The sequence below is a fragment of the Dipodomys merriami genome, unplaced genomic scaffold (genome assembly GCF_024711535.1).
Source record: "Dipodomys merriami isolate MVZ:Mamm:240054 unplaced genomic scaffold, mDipMer1.0.p SCAF_39, whole genome shotgun sequence".
Taxonomy (NCBI): domain Eukaryota; kingdom Metazoa; phylum Chordata; class Mammalia; order Rodentia; family Heteromyidae; genus Dipodomys; species Dipodomys merriami.
Genome location: NW_027205492.1, coordinates 10,019,399 through 10,035,136, shown reverse-complemented (window position 1 = coordinate 10,035,136; position 15,738 = coordinate 10,019,399). Strand labels below are relative to the sequence as shown.

At 49.4% G+C, this 15,738-nt stretch overlaps 1 protein-coding gene across 2 annotated transcripts; it reads right to left on the bottom strand.

The window, feature by feature from the left end:
* Positions 1-3,679: 3,679 nt before the first annotated feature.
* Positions 3,680-11,832, bottom strand: Pfdn4 (prefoldin subunit 4). 2 transcript variants are annotated; one of them, XM_069990030.1, is made up of 4 exons: positions 11,759-11,832; positions 7,058-7,165; positions 5,759-5,899; positions 3,680-4,072 (listed from the first exon to the last, which is right to left on the bottom strand). In XM_069990030.1, exons 3-4 carry the CDS (start codon positions 5,858-5,860, stop codon positions 3,941-3,943), a joined length of 234 nt encoding a protein of 77 aa, XP_069846131.1. In that variant the 5' UTR covers positions 5,861-5,899; positions 7,058-7,165; positions 11,759-11,832; the 3' UTR covers positions 3,680-3,940. The 2 variants fall into 2 exon arrangements, with proteins under 2 accessions (XP_069846131.1, XP_069846130.1); XM_069990029.1 differs by lacking the exon at positions 11,759-11,832 and adding an exon at positions 10,658-10,884.
* Between the last annotated feature and the right edge of the window lie 3,906 nt (positions 11,833-15,738).

Below are 15,738 nucleotides of genomic sequence, written 5' to 3'. Positions count from 1 at the left end.
CTAAGTGCAGAATTGCATGTTCTCCCACAAACCTAAAAGCAGGGTTTGTCATTGATATCAGTTCTCTACCTGTCATCAACTCCATTAACACCATTCCAAAGCAGATAAAATCATTTCCATGAGTTGCATTTTTCCCTATTGGGTTGTTTTATGATTCTTCACTCATTAAATCAAAAACCCATTGCTGTCCTTGGAGCCAAAATGCCATTTTATGATGCAATGGTGTGTGTGTGTGTGTGTGTGTGTGTGTGTGTGTGTGTGTGTGTGTGTGTGTGTGTGTGTTACTGTTTGAACTCACGTGCTCAGATTGCTGATTCAGCACTTGAGCTAGGCCTCCAGGCTTGATTTTTGCTGGTTACTCTGGAGATGGAGTCTTGTTGACTTTTCTGCCCAGGTCTGGCCCCACACTGAAATCCTGCCACTGTCAGCCTCCTGAGTAGCTAGGATCGCAGGGGTAAGCCATCGCCACCTGGTTTCTGTGGATGAGTTCTTTATCCATGCAGTTTTTTTTTTAAGAACCAGAGAACAAGAATCCCAAATCATGTGAGGATTATTTTACATTTTTTAGGCCGAGTTTCAAAACCCCACATCTTCACCACCCCCTCCCCCACCCCCTCACTCCCCCCAGCCCCGCCCTGTACCTGGAGGGTCATCCGCAACGAGGCAAAGCAGGCTTCCCCACCGGACGCAGCGGGCACAGCACAGAAGGCCTCCGTCCCTTGGCGGTCCATAAAGATGCGACTTTTCATTTAAAAATCAGGAAAACCAGTGACTAGAACCCAGCTTGTGTTTTGCTTGTCTTTGTGCCAAGCAGTCCTTAAATGCACTTTTTGATGTTGTTCTTATGGGGGAAGAAGCTCAGGAACAGAAAGCTGCCCAGTGTAAACACTGTTCAGGGGGACACCTCCGGAGCAGCCGTGTGCCTCCCCGCCTCTGCGGAGGTGGCACAATCATGACCAAAACTGCACAATGCAATGTCTCTTAGCTGCCTTGAGCAACCTCTGTGAGCCTCTGGCTTTTCATTGGAATCATCACAACAGACAATATTATTGAGCCCTTGCTGTGGCCCAGGCTTTGTGGGAAATGCTTGCTGTGTTATTATCACTCATGGTCCCTCTGAGAAGCAATGACAGGTGCGTCCTGGGAAGAGCAGGAATCCTGCAGAGCATCAGGGAGCCAGCGCGCACCCACACAGCGCCTGCGCTGGGTAATTCCCCACTCCAAGCCACAGTGTCTGCATCTGAAACACAAGGCTCACACACAAGATAGCCCCTGGTAAACACACTGAATAAAAATAGCCAGGGACACAGAACCCAGTTCCAGGGGTTAACTGGAGTTGAGTCTCATGGACTTCCCTGCCTGAGCTGGCATCAAGCTGTGATCTGCAGGTCTCAGCCTCCTCCAAAGCTAGATAACAGGCATAAGCCACCAGCCAGCAGCTTAGACATGCTCTTGACTAGAGCTTTCAGAGTCTGAACAAGGGTGGTAATAGTGGTTGGAGCAGCCATGTGACTGTCCAGCAGATGTCAGTACCGAGCAAACTGTCTACTTCCTAACAGAAACCTGGGTTTGCCAGATCACATTGTACACCTGAAGCTTGCAAACTAGCAGCCTATCATCAAATTTTACATTCAAATCTTTTGTCTACAAGGCTTAAAAAAATTTTAATCCATTATTTGAAAATAGTATGTTGCACATAAATATCAGAATTCCTGTCTAATATAATTTAGCAGTGCCAGGCACTAGTGGCTCGTGCCTGTCATCCTAGTTACACTGGAGGTTGAGATCTGAGGATCACGGTTTGAAACCAGCCCTAGCAGGGAAGTCTATGAGACTATCTCCAATGAACCACCAGAAAACCAAAGTGGCGCTGTGACTCCAAGTGGTAGAGTGCTCGCCTTGAGTGAAAAGGCTCAGGGACAGCACCCAGGCTGAGTTCTGCACCCAGACCAAAACATTTACATGTTAACTCCCGGCTACAGCCCACAACTGCCTTTGAGACAGAAGTGAACAGTTTATCAATAGGAGTTTCCTATTAACAAAAATAAGAAAAGGCAATGGACACTTTGAGAATGAATCTAAAACAAGAATCCCGTGACGGATATGCTCAACTTTCACAGATAACCTGAGAAAAATAAGGGTGCAAGTTACACCATCGCTGTTAAGATGTTTCTTCTGTATGAGGTTTGGTTATGGTCTGAACACAATTTAGTCCCAGGCAGTTGCAGATTTCTACCTCCCTCCAGAGGTTGGAGGGATGGTGGTTACACAGGGACCCTTCAGTGGCCCCAGCCTGCTCACTTAACATTCCTCATCACGAATGACCTCTACAAACCTCCCAATTCCTGGAGGGAATGGAAAGATCCAGATGGATTTGGGGAAATAAGATGGGAGGGGCCGCTCTCTTCCCTGAGCTTATACTGCAGGAGGTGGCAGGTAACTGTGTGTCATAAGAAATTGGAATAATCTGGTTGAGTTTTTTGTTGTTTGTTTGGGATCAGTTGCAGTGCTTGGACGGAGGGCCTGGGTTCTGTTCCTGAGCTTTCACTTAAGGTTAGAGCTCTACCACTTTGAACTACACCACCACTTCTGGCTTATGAGTGGTTAAAATTGTAGATAAGAGTTTCACAGGGCCCTTTCTTTCTGGGCTGGCTTCAAACTACTATTCTCAGATCTCAGCCTCGTGAGTAGCTTACAGGCATGACCACCAGTGCCCGGCTGAAGATAACCTTTCTGGGCATGAGGTTAGGGGGGGAAGTTGCTTGCTTTCCCACCATTATAAAGGTGTACAGATCTTGGCCAAGTTCTCCCAAATTATTCTGATTTGAGCATGCTTATTTCCCACTGTGCTCTGACTGAATTCTTCCTCATCCTTGCTTCAAGTATTAACCAAATGCAGGCTAGCAGTACCTTGTAAGAAACATTTCCTAGAACTTAATTATCAACATTTGGACTTATGGCAATATATAAATGTGTTGCTATGAATTCTGGAAGTGATCTATCTTTTAAGTTTGAATCAATGTTTATATTACTCCAAAATTACACAAGCAATGTTTACTGCCTTGAAAGTATTTCTTTTAAATTATGTACATTAATCCTAAAAATACCATTTCTGTATTAGGAATCCTTCCCCTGGTCCTGTGGGGAATTAGCACCATCTGCTGGCTAAGTGCATACACACGGTAGTCTGTCCTCAAACCTAGATGCTTTTAAGTGGGGAGTGAGTGTGGGGTGCATGCTATGTGAGAAACAAACCTTACTTTCAAATATACAACTGCTCCACTTCAGGTCACTAACAGTAGAAACCCCAACTAATTATAAAACATTTTTTTAAAAAGCTGAAATCTTAAAAAGAAGGCACTAAACATTTCTTTCTTTAGGTATGTCCCATGTTCCTCTATTTCTAGAATGATCTATCATTGTTCTACTGTTTCTATGAAGACCTTCATGCTTCATCATGGCTGAGGATTCCTTTACAGACACCTATGAGACACTTATAATGTACATATATGCCTGCTGATACAATAAACAAGTATAAAATTATACAAGGTTTTGTGGGACCTTCACCATCCTTGGACAGAAACTGCAATCAGGTAATTCAGCAACAAGACACGGTGCTAACTTCTTATAAATGAGAATCCCAACAACTGTTCTAAATGATAATATAGAAACATGGAAGATTGCTGAACCAATTTTAATAACATGACATAAGCCCCTAAAGTTGATATAATCATTATGTAAAATACATAGATGAATACTGTCTTCTTTTAAAAATATAAAATAAATAAGCAAGACATGTGAAAATAGGCAAGTTTCCATTAAATAAATGAAAATTTTACAAAAAGAAAGTTTTCCTTTCCATATCATTTGAAGAAGGAAAATTATCATTTAAAACAATATTCAAGTTTATTTAACAAATTTAAAAAGTATTATAAAATGTTTAGCTTTCGTCAGCTTCCAGGTTTATGTTGCTGCCGAATTTCGCATATAGCTGAACTTTCAGATCTGCTAACACCCGCTGCATGGCTGCCACTCTGGATTCTAAGGCGTCGATTTCTTCTTGCAAGTTTTTCTGGGGGAGGAAAAAAGTTGAAATTAATCCTATTCAACTGGATGATTCCTGAGTATCTCTGAAATATTTGGGAAGAATTGTAAGTCAAAAGCACTTTTAATTTAGGTCCATATTTGCTAACTGCACAGTAAGTCATGGTTATTTTCTCAATTTTTGCTGATCTTAAAGCCCATAATAGCTAAAAAAAAAATTAATTCCTAAGTTGTCATAGACTAATAAAGAAAGAACTGTACCGAAAGATGTCTGCACAGTCATACATACAGGCATGCCTGCAACATGAACTTTCCTAACTTCCCACAAAAACCATGAAGAATGAGAAAACAGACCCAACATGACCACAACGCCTGAACTTTCCTGAGGGGAGCAGATGGCGATGCTTCTCTTTTTCTAGTTCTTTCTACTTGGTATCAACCTACTAAAATAAATCATGACTAAAACTTAAAAAACAAAAAAGGTCCAGAGTTTGTTTGATCCTCGCACACAGAGAGGGAAAAGGAGGAGAAGAAGCTGGAAGAGGAAGGGGGGCACGAGGGAAAGGGGAGAGAAAGGAAAGGTCAGTATGTGGCAGAACTTTTCACTCTCTCCAGAGAGAGAGCAAGAGGGAGCGGCCCCTCCTTTATTAAGGCAGCACATAGGCCCTGTGGCTGCCTTTCTCTGGATGCAGAGCATGTGAATCAGAGACTAATTTTACATGACCATCATGCATCTCAGTATCATCAGAGTCCACACCGACCCAGAAATTACACTTCTCTAGTCACTGCTTCAAAACCACTGTCTAATTGTGAACAAAGATCGATGCACACTGAAACATTACTAAAGCCAACGATTAAAAATGAATTCATGTTCATAAGAACACAGTAAACCACATAAATATCCATTAACATGGTTTATTAAAGATGACATTAAACAAGTTATAAAACAGTGATGTTTTAAAAACTTTTGTTGACCCTGTATCTGCTAGAGAAGAGACACTAGGCAGATGAGAACACACCGCTCCTATCAGACCCAAGTGTGAAAACAAACTCCACAGAGAAACAGGACAAGACCTACCGAGTCCGTGAAAATGTTCACCACAAATTTTTTTAAGTCCTGTAACATGCTGTATGTTCTAAACACTTTTAACTTCAAAAGATTGGCTTTGTGTTACAGGAAGTCCCATAACCTCTCTGAGCTCTGTTGCTGATTCTACATAGGAATAACTACAGTTCACTGTTCAAATTAAGTAAAATCATGCTGACATACCAAACATTAAAACTTTTTTTCAGGCTACAGAAGATGTCAGCGTCACTTTTGGAGATCAACAACAGATAAACAAATTTGCACAGTGTTCAGTTAGCTAGGGTCCAGTACCCATCCACCTATAATGACATGGTCTTACAGTATTAATCCTAATTTAATAATTACACTTCAGGCCAAATGCCAGTGGCTCTACTACCCTACCTACTCAGGAGGCTGGAATCTAAGGACCAACATTTGAAGGCAGGCTCAGCAGAAAAGGCTGAGATTCTCCTCTCTAATTAACCAAAAAAAAAAACTGGAAGTAGAGCTGCAGCTAAAGTGGTAGAGTGCTAGCCTCAAAAGGAAAAGAATAAGCAAGAGCATAAGGCCCTGAGCTCAAGCCCGAATACCGGCACCTGAAATAAATAAACATCAGCCTTCCTCATCCAGGCAAACACGCCTACATACCTTTGCATCTTCTAACATTTCCTGGGTTTCCTCCTGAGAGTGGCTAATGAACACATCTCCAATTTGATAGGGTATCATTACACAGTCATCGTCTGCAAGCATGATGTCATCACAGGCATCTTCTAAGTTCTGGAGCTGTTTCTACAAGTACAAACACGAACAGCAATCACCTTGGCTCAAAGTTCCCTGACAGGATGGATAATCGGGACCCCAACTCTTCCAGGGACCTTTCACAAAGTTGCATAGAAGACTCTTTCCACTCCGAACACTGCATTAACAGTCGCGGAGGAGCTACCTCACTGTTCTCTGGGTGTTTTCAAATTGCTACAAACAACGGATCTCTGATGGACAGCAGGTGCCAAGATTTCTCCTGTTAGCAATTCCCCACTTTGTGACTCCTGCCTTTCTACAGAAAGCGACACCGAGCCCTAGCCAGCTCTCTGGTATCTCGTGCCTCTTTGAAAACGACTTTATGGTGATGCATACCAGACTTGGATGCTATTCTGGGCTACTAAGTGAGGTCCTATCTCCAAAAGCAAATAAAAACTTTCCGTTTGAACTAATAAAAATGTACTGATGGGGCTGGGAAGGTGGCTCAGTGGCAGAGCTCTTGCCTTGCATGCCTGAGGCCCTGAGTTCGATTCCTTAGCACCACATAAGCAAAAAGAAAAAAGCCGGAAGTGGCGCTGTGGCTCAAGTGGTAGAGCACTAGCCTTGAGCTGAAGAGCTGAGGGACAGCGCCCAGGCCCAGAGTTCAGGCCCCACAACCAGACCCAAAAAAAAAAAAAAAAAAAAAAAATGTAGAGTCATCACAGCAAAGCGCTCACAGAGGGATGCCTATATGAACTGAATTGTTTTAAAAAGCTATCGTGTAAGCCGGGCGCCTGTAATCCTAGCTACTAAGGAGGCTGAGATCTGAGAATCACAGTTCAAAGCCAGCCTAGGAAGGAAAGTCCGTGAGACTCTTATCTCCAATAAACCACCAGAAAACCGGAAGTGGTGCTGTGGCTCAAGTGGTAGAGCGCTAGCTAGCCTTGAGCTGAAGAGCTGAGGAACAGCACCCAGGCCCAGAGTTCAAGCCCCACAACTGACAAAAAAAAAAAAAAAAAGCTACAGTGTAGAGAGCTTTTTTTATTGTCAAGGTGATGAACAGAGGGGTTACACTTACATAAAGAAGGCAGTAAGTGCACTTCTTGTCTAACTTGTTACCCCCTCCCTCATTTTTCTCCCTCTTTCCCTCCCCCCACATCCCTGCCCTGTAGAAAACTTTTAAAGAAATAGGATAAATATCTCCCATACCTTTTTTACTTCTATTTCCTCCTTTAGCTCTGTGATTCTACTTGTATTCCGTGCAAATTTGTTTATCTTTTGTTGATCTTCAAAAGTGACATTGACATCTTCTGCAGCCTGGAAAAAAAGTTTTAATGTTTGGTATGTTAAGTAGAGCTTTGAAGTCCTAACTTAGCTGATTCTCTTGTTCCAAAACACACACACATGCAGTGTGTCCTTATCTGGTCAGGAATCAGAGGTACCGAACATCACAGATGCCTTCCTACTTGCTTCATGAGCTTAAGACTTGTTCACAAATCCAGAATCTATCCCTAAACTACACAAACATTTGAAAATATAAATAGTTAATAAGTCCCAAGACAATAAATTTAGCCAAATTTTGGCCAAGAGCAGAAACAAACATTTTTTCATCAAGAAGCAAAAAGTTAGCTAGGCATCAGTAGCTCCTGCCTGTAATTCTAACTACTCAGGAAGCTGAGACCTGAGGATCATAGTTCTAAGACAGCCAAAGCAGGGAGCTCCGAGACTTCTATCTCCAATTAACCACCAAAAAGCTAGAAGTGGAGTTGTGGTTCAAATGGTACAGTGCCAGCCTTGAAAAAACTAAGGAATAGCACCGGGCCCTGAGTTCAAGTCCCATTACTGGCACAAAAAGAAAAAAAGTTGCATTATCAAACAGCGCTGTTAAACACTTCATAATAGATTTTCTTCCCACACTGTTGACCAGAAATGATAGTTTCTGTGTTTCTACAGTTTTTAATCAAACTGATGTTCTGGCTAGGTATCTGTGGCTATGTAGTCGGGGGGGGGGGGGGGGGGGGGGACTGGGGCCTACACTTCATTCACAGGAAATCCTGCACTTACTGGAAAGCCTATCTATTTGTCTTAAGTAGAAAGAATTCACTATAAAATGGTGAAATTTAATGTTTACTATTCCACATTAACAGCTAAGGTGATTTGCAAATAAAAGCTAAGAGTGCTCAGAAGACAAAGTGTGTAAAATGATCTAAAAACAGCTGATACTGATGCAGGGCTGTGTGCTAAGGATTGTTAAAGTGCCTCCTCTCCGCTAACCTTCCTGGCCAGTCTTAGCAAGGCAGATCACCAACACTGTTACAGATGGAAAAACAGGTGAAACAGTCTGGCCTAGGTGACATATCCAGTAAGTGAGGAAATGGATTTCAATCCAGCTAGTTCCAGCTAGTCTACACAAAGGTCCAAAAGCTTCTGGCGATTCAATGCAGAAGTATGCACACAGGTATGTGTGCATGTGTGTATGTGTATGTGTCCATGTGTACACGTATTAAGTGTATCTGCATCTGTATCCAGTCTTATTAGCTTTTCTGCCAATAAGAGAAATGGGTTCACAGTACCCCAACTCTAGCCCTTACCTGGTCTCTTGGGGCCAGGGAAATAAGATACATGGATTTTAATTCCCGGCAGGTGGAAAAGCAAGAGGCTGCTGAAGCAAGCCACAAAGGCAGCAGCAGCCTGTAGCCCTGCCCCTTACCAGGCTCTCATCCCAACTGCCAAAAATGCACTGGGCCTGCATCAGACCCAAAGCACATCCTGAGGAGATCCTTTGCATCAAGGGTGCAGCGCTTTTGTTTTCATGGAAGTTGAGAAACAAAGGGAGCACTATAGAAAACAGAATGCGTTGGGTTTGAGCTGCCTGTGTGAGTTCCATCCATTCCCCACGTAAGGGAGCGAGGACTGAAAGGCCCTGAGGTCAGTCAGGTGGACGCATCTAAAACAAGGGCCTTTCCCAGACTTCAGTTGCAAGGAGCTGCGAGACAGGCCAGGCCTCCTCTCTGCTCTCCCTGGTGACCTCCACCACATAAAATGCTTGCTGCATCTCAGGCTCAAGAACATTGTCTGACTCAAGAAAAAAAAATGTGGTAATCACAAAGTTGGCAAAGTCCAAGGTTCAAATCACTGTACGTCATTCTACAAGGTTTGCACATCATCTCTCTGCCTGTTTCCACATGTGTAAAACTCAGGCATCCATAACTGTTGTGTTTCAGGGAAATGAAGGCTATTCCTGACAAGAGACCAATCAGAGGGAGATGAAGCTCGCCCATGTTTCATACTTGTGTGAATCAAGGTGAACCGTCAACAATTCTCCTTGAGCTGACGGGGGCTTTTCTGGCTTAGAACCCCCCCCCCCCGGGACAAATTAGGATGGTCACCCTGCAGCAGAAGAGACAGGCTCAGACCATGTGGCACCACATGACACTGGAGAGCAAAGGAGGTACACCTGCTGTGGCCTAAGAGCAGAAGGCAAGCTCACCCAAGACCCCACCCAGCTGAGAAACTTGGGGGGGAGCCTCCTTCTACCTGTGCCCTGCCTCGGCTTCCCCATTACTAAACAAAATCTCTCCAAAGGACTAAACAGATCAAAATTTAAAAATGAAATACACACATGCTAAGATCTGGGCCTGGCACCCAGTAAAACTTCAATTTAATCAGCTTTACTTTCTTAACATTTTTAAGCATCGAGGGAAAACCCATGGGACATATATAATATATATATATATATATTATATATATGTTTATATATGTATGTCCCAAATGTACCGTTGATCTCCTTGTGGCTGAACTGCAGTAAGATGGCACACTGTGCTCATAAATAAAGATGTGTGTATTCCATTGTCTTTCATGGAATTAAAGGCTATACCTGACAACAGGGACCAACTGGCCCCCGGGGTCGGGGCTGGGGGCTGGGGGCTGTGTCCTGCGCAGCCCTAGGGGCTGGGGGCTGTGTCCTCCGCAGGCCCCGGGGTCGGGGGGGGGGGGCTGGGGGGGCTGTGTCCTCCGCAGGCCCCGGGGTCGGGGGGGGGGGGCTGTGTCCTCCGCAGGCCCCGGGGTCGGGGGGGGGGCTGGGGGGGCTGTGTCCTCCGCAGGCCCCGGGGTCGGGGGGGGGGGGCTGGGGGGGCTGTGTCCTCCGCAGGTCCCGGGGGTCGGGGCTGGGCTGGGGGGCTGTGTCCTCCGCAGGCCCCGGGGTGGGGGCTGGGGGGGGCTGTGTCCTCCGCAGGCCCCGGGTTGGGGAGGGGGGCTGGGGGGCTGTGTCCTCCGCAGGCCCCGGAGCAGCACGAGAACCGGGCTCCGGGCCGGGCCCGCCTCGAGGCGCCCGGGAGCCCGAGGTGGGCACGGGCGGCTGAGCCGGGCGCACAGGCAGCGGCCCGAAGGACCTGGGAAACCGAGGCCGATCGAGACCCCGGGCTGAGGCCCGGGCGGACCTCGACCTCCCCGCGGGGCGGCCCAGGACGCCTGGAGCCCCGGGAACCCAGGCCCGCGCGCTTTCCTCGGCCCCCCGCGCCCCGAATCCCCGGCCCTCCGGGTCCCCACGCCCCGGCCCCACGATCCCCCAGATCCCCGGCCCTCCGGGTCCCCACGATCCCCCAGATCCCCGGCCCCTCGGCCCCACGATCCCCCAGATTCCCGGCCCTCCGGGTCCCTACGCCCCGGTCCCACGATTCCCCAGATCCCCGGCCCCTCGGCCCCTGACCCCCCAGGTCCCGGCCCCCGGGTCCCTGGGCCCCCGATCCCCCGGCCCCCCGGCCCCCTGGGTCTCGGGTCCCCGGCCCCCGGCCCCCGCGCCGCACTCACCGCCTTCTTCATGGTGGCCGCCATCTTGGGACTGGACCACGGGCCAGGCGGGGGGCGCCGCGGGGCGCGGTTTTCCCGGCGGCCTCCCGCGGCCACTACCGGCCCGGGGCCCCCGCGAGTGCAGCGCGGTCCCCACGCTCCTGCCCGCCGGCGCCCTGGCCAGTGACCCCGCGGACCGGGGCGCGGGAGCCGGACGCCGACCCGGAGGACTTGGTACGCGCCGATTAAAGGGACAGGCGGCTCCCTGTGGGCCGACAAAAAGGGGGCGTGGCGAGCCGCGGGGCCGGGGTACCGCACGCGGCACCCCCGCCCCTTCCCGCCGCGCCCCCGGCGCCCCCGCCCTCCCCACACCCCGCACCCCGCCCCGCACCCCCGCACCCGGCGCCCCCGCCCTCCCCACACCCCGCACCCCGCCCCGCACCCGGCGCCCCCGCCCTCCCCACACCCCGCACCCCCGCCCCACACCCGGCACCCCCGCCCCTTCCCGCCGCGCACCCGGCGCCCCCGCCCTCCCCACACCCCGCCCCGCACCCCCGCCCCGCGCCCCGCACCCGGCGCCCCGCCCTCCCCACACCCCGCACCCCCGCCCCGCGCCCCGCACCCGGCGCCCCGCCCTCCCCACACCCCGCACCCCCGCCCCGCACCCCCGCCCCGCCCCGCACCCAGCCCGGTGGAGCCTCGGACCACGAAGGGGCATCCGGTGTCGTCCATCCCGCGATGGGGCCGCGGAACGGGGCTGGCTAACGTGAGAGCCCGGACGCCCCGCACCGCCCGGGCCGCGGAGGAAGGACGCCACCGAGCAACCCGCCCTGCCCGTCCCAGCGTCCCGGACCCGCCCTGCGGACTCCCGCTTCTCCGCATGCGGGAAGCTCTCCAGCTAAGATGCTCACACGCGCTTAAATTCTCCCCGAGTCCCTCTCGGTCTCCGCGTGTCTGTCGGTCTGTCTGTCTGCCTCCTCCCGCCCCCCTCCCCCAAGGTCATGGAATATCTCAAGATGAATTTTGTTGTTTTGTTTTTAGTTCCCACCCATTAAGGATTAAAGAAAGGCTTAAGATGGTCAAAAAACAGTTTTGGGGCCCGGTGACCTTTGAGTTACTCACCCCAGCTAGTACACCAAGGCCTAGGGCTGAGATTTCATTTGTATGCCCTTCCAACCCTAGGGAAGGTGACTGTGTCCCCGGATCTGGCCGCCCCGCGCTGCCAGAACCCCTCCCACTCCCATAAAAACTTGTGCTGAGGTGAGGCCGGTTGCCATTTTCACCTTTGGAGAGACGTGACGGGCATTCAGTCTATGGAAGATGAATTCCCATGCCCCACACTTTCCTGTGGCTTTGACCACACTTCCAGTCTGGTCTGAATTCCCGTTGCTGGCTATGGGGCCAGTCCGGGCCGCGCCACCGGGAATGCTGTCCCAGGCGCCCGACCTGGGGCACTGACCAGGGTCTCAGCGCGCTGGGCGGTGCCGGTCAGTGTGGGCCTGGAGATCAACAGGTTTCCCCACCACACCTCACCCCCCCCCCCAGGCTGTAGACATCCTGCAGTTTCCTGCCATCCCTGCCCTACCTTCTTCCCAGCCTTTGGAGTCTTCTAAGGAAATCTCTCTCTCCCAGCAGTGCCCTTGGCGGCAGGGCTTTCAAATGTTTTGCTTAAAATCCAGACAGGGAGCATTTCCAGCCTTTGCTTCTGACTTTCAGGCTGAACACTGGGTCATTCAGGCCAAAAGCTGAGTCTCAGGCTTTCTGAGTGAAGTAGGCCCTGAGAGGAGATTCAGCTGGTACAGCTTCTTTCCAGGCTTTGCTTTTGTTTTAGGGATTTTAGGGAAAAAAAAAAACCTCTAAACAAGGTTAACTCGACCTTGGCTCCAACCAGCCCAGTTCTTGGAATGGAAAGAATGCCTGTAGGTCCCCCTCCCCTCAACAACCTAACCCACCTTCATTGTTCTGTTAAAGACTGACCTATGAAACAGGTTGTAATCTGGCTGATACTGGCATCATCACAAGCTTACCATAAACTCTGCCTTTTTCATGTGCTTATGGTCAACTCCACTAAACTCCTCCTTTGTGTATGCTTACCGTAAGTTCCACCTTACTGTTGAATTCTGGAGTCATTTAAACCAAAAGTGATAGGCTGGTTTAAACAGCCATTATGTGACAAACTGTAACCTCACTGGCCACCTGCATGTGGTCCAGTATGATTGTGCAATCTTTTGGGTGTGTGACAATCTCATTGGTCACCTGCATGACCAGGCTTGACCTAGTGAATTTTGCCTTTAAAAAACAAAGTATGTGGGCCGCTGGGGGTCGCAGTATCAGCTCCCGAGCCTGTGCTGTGGCCCTGGCAGGTCAGTGTAGGAACCTTGGCAATAAAGTTGCTTCCTTATTAATAACTTTGTTGCAGTGGGCTCTGTCACTCTGGACGACTAGGTAGGCTTGCCTGCCTGAGTAGGGGTCTTCCTACTACACTGAGACCTTAGCAGTATTTTTCTCTAACTAGACATCTGATATGGGAAAAGTAAGCAAATGATTGCACTCAGCCATCCCATGTTACCTTGCTTAAGCTTGTCAAATCAAGAGTCCTGGCTACCCCAAAGTTGGCATTTCTGCAGGATGGCCCCTGCATCCCTGTGGGCACTCCCGTGGGCAAGGCCTATTTTCCTGACAAGTTCCCTCCAGGTCCTCACTCCCAGTTCAGGCAGGTAACAGCGAACTCAAGGTTGTTTTGAGAGAATCTAGATTCAGCTGGTATAAGTTCTCAGACACCTCCCTACCTCTTGGCTAAGTTTTGGCCCAGTATCCGTTACCTAGGTAACTGGCACACCAGGAAGCAGTCCTCTCCCCCTCCTGCTGGGTTATAGCCAGGGCAGCCCCAGGCCTTCCATCTGACCTTAGGAGGGTCCCAGGCCCTGAGGTCACTTGGGGGATCCAGTGTGGCCACACCTTTCCCCCACCTGGCCACACCTCTTCCTGTTCCTGGCCTCACTAAGTCCCTGCCCGGCCTGTCTCTCCCCTTTTTCAGCCGCGCCTCTCCACCACACATGCCGGGCCAGCAATTCAGTAAATAAACTTATTTTCCTGCCTGAATAGTGTGTGGCATTCTCTTTATCAGCTACCTAATGAAACCTACCTACTTACTATACCTTACAGCTGGGACATCAGCTACCTAATGAAACCTACCTACTTAATATACCTTACAGCTGGGACATGCCTGGACAATTTGGTAGCTTACATGCCAGTTCAGGTGGATTCTGTGTGTTCCTCTCCATTTCCCAGTCTACCTACTTTGCATGTATTTCTTCCTGTCTTCTTCATGAAGTTGCATGTGTGTGTTTACATGGTCTATGCTAATATTGTCTATGCCCTTGTTGAAATGATCAGGAGCATTCAGAGCAATAACACTGTCTGATCTACATTGCTGTTTACTAACTTGTTTTGGTCCCTCTCCCGTCACTTCAATGTCTCCCATCGCTACAATGCATGCTGCATGAGAATAATGGATTTTGCCCATATTTTTCGGTGTAGCATCCCTCTTCATAGGCTCACCTGCCAGGCTCTCCCAGCATCTGGGAAGGGAAGGGATCCCTTGGCTGGAAATTTGCACCATTGCTAGATGCAATTGCAAACAGGAAGTTAAATCAGCCTTGGAGCTTAGTATTTTGGCACCCATGCTGGCAAAGATATATCACCACAACACACAGCACCCAGGAACCCGTCTCTCGGGAAGTATAGCTGCAGGCGTCAACCAAAAGACTCTGAAATTGGTGGCAGGGTGACTGGAACCATAAAACCTACTTGAACTGACATGCAAACTCCAAAGTGGTCCAGGCATGTCCCCGCTTAGGTCACGGTCACAAAGCCACAGTGAGACAGTTGTGACAGTTCACATCAGTTCGGGTTTCCCCCACCCGCAGCTTGCCTCTTAAGTTCATGGCCTCAGACCCCAAGGGGATGTACAACTCCTTCCTTCCCCACCAGTCAGGAGGGTGGAGCAGGAAGGGAAACCTCTTGCCAGCATAAGGTACTTTGGTTCTGTGCCTGCAGGGGGCGCACACGGATCGTGGCAACGCTGCCTGCAGGAACAATCCACCTTCATTTTTTTCACACTTCTTTGGAAAGTTTTTACACTGAGAAATGTACAGCTGTGTCCGTTTGCCTTGGGCTCAACCATTTTGTAAACATTTTTTCCTCCAAAGCTGAGTGTGAAAATCTTCCTTGGCTTCCCATTGCCCAAAGGGTCAGATGACTCAAACTCCTGACCAGCTTCTCCCTCTCCGATCCTGCTTCATACCGTCTTTCTCCCCATCCCTCACTACCTGCCTTCACTCTGGGCCTCCGTTCCTTTAAGTGTCACATGCCCTGTCCCACCTCAGGGCCTTTGCACTTGTTTTCCTGCTGCCCATGCCCTTCCTTTCTCATGTTACTTGTTGGGCTAAGTCCCGCTGGTCTTCAACACTCAGCACTAGTCTTTGCCGTTCCACCAGGGAAGCGGCTGTGCTCTGGATGTGGGCCCCTCCCCCCCAAAATCCATGTGTGGGAATGTAATTGCCACATGATGGTGTTCAGATGGTGTTCAGAATGAGGCCCTTCAGAGTCTGAAGTGTCCAGCTCTCCCAGGAGGTTGGGTGGGTGGATTCCTTGTCTTCTACCCTCTGGCACTGAAGGACACACTGTTCCCTTTGTTCCATGACGTGGCCAGGTACCATCTTGGCCCAAGAGGACAGACCCTCTCCAAGGCACCCATGGGTACCCTGATGAGCCAGATCATCCCAGCTTCCAGAACTGTTTACAAATTGCCTGGTCTTCAGTATTTTTCTTGTAGCAGCACAGACTAACTAAGGGAAAAACTTCCCTAAAACACCCTCCACTCTTAAAGCAACTTCACAGCCTTCCCATGGCCTTAAGTCGGGAAGAGCCGCAGCAAACAGCCCACACCACTCCCTGCAGATCCACAGCGTGGCACCAACTGAGACCTGGGTGCTCAGCAAATGTTAAAGAAGGAATAAATAAGCACATGGAAGAATGCACATTTAAGGAATTAGCCGCACGCAACAGCAGATAGCTGATGATGAGTTCATTGCATTGTG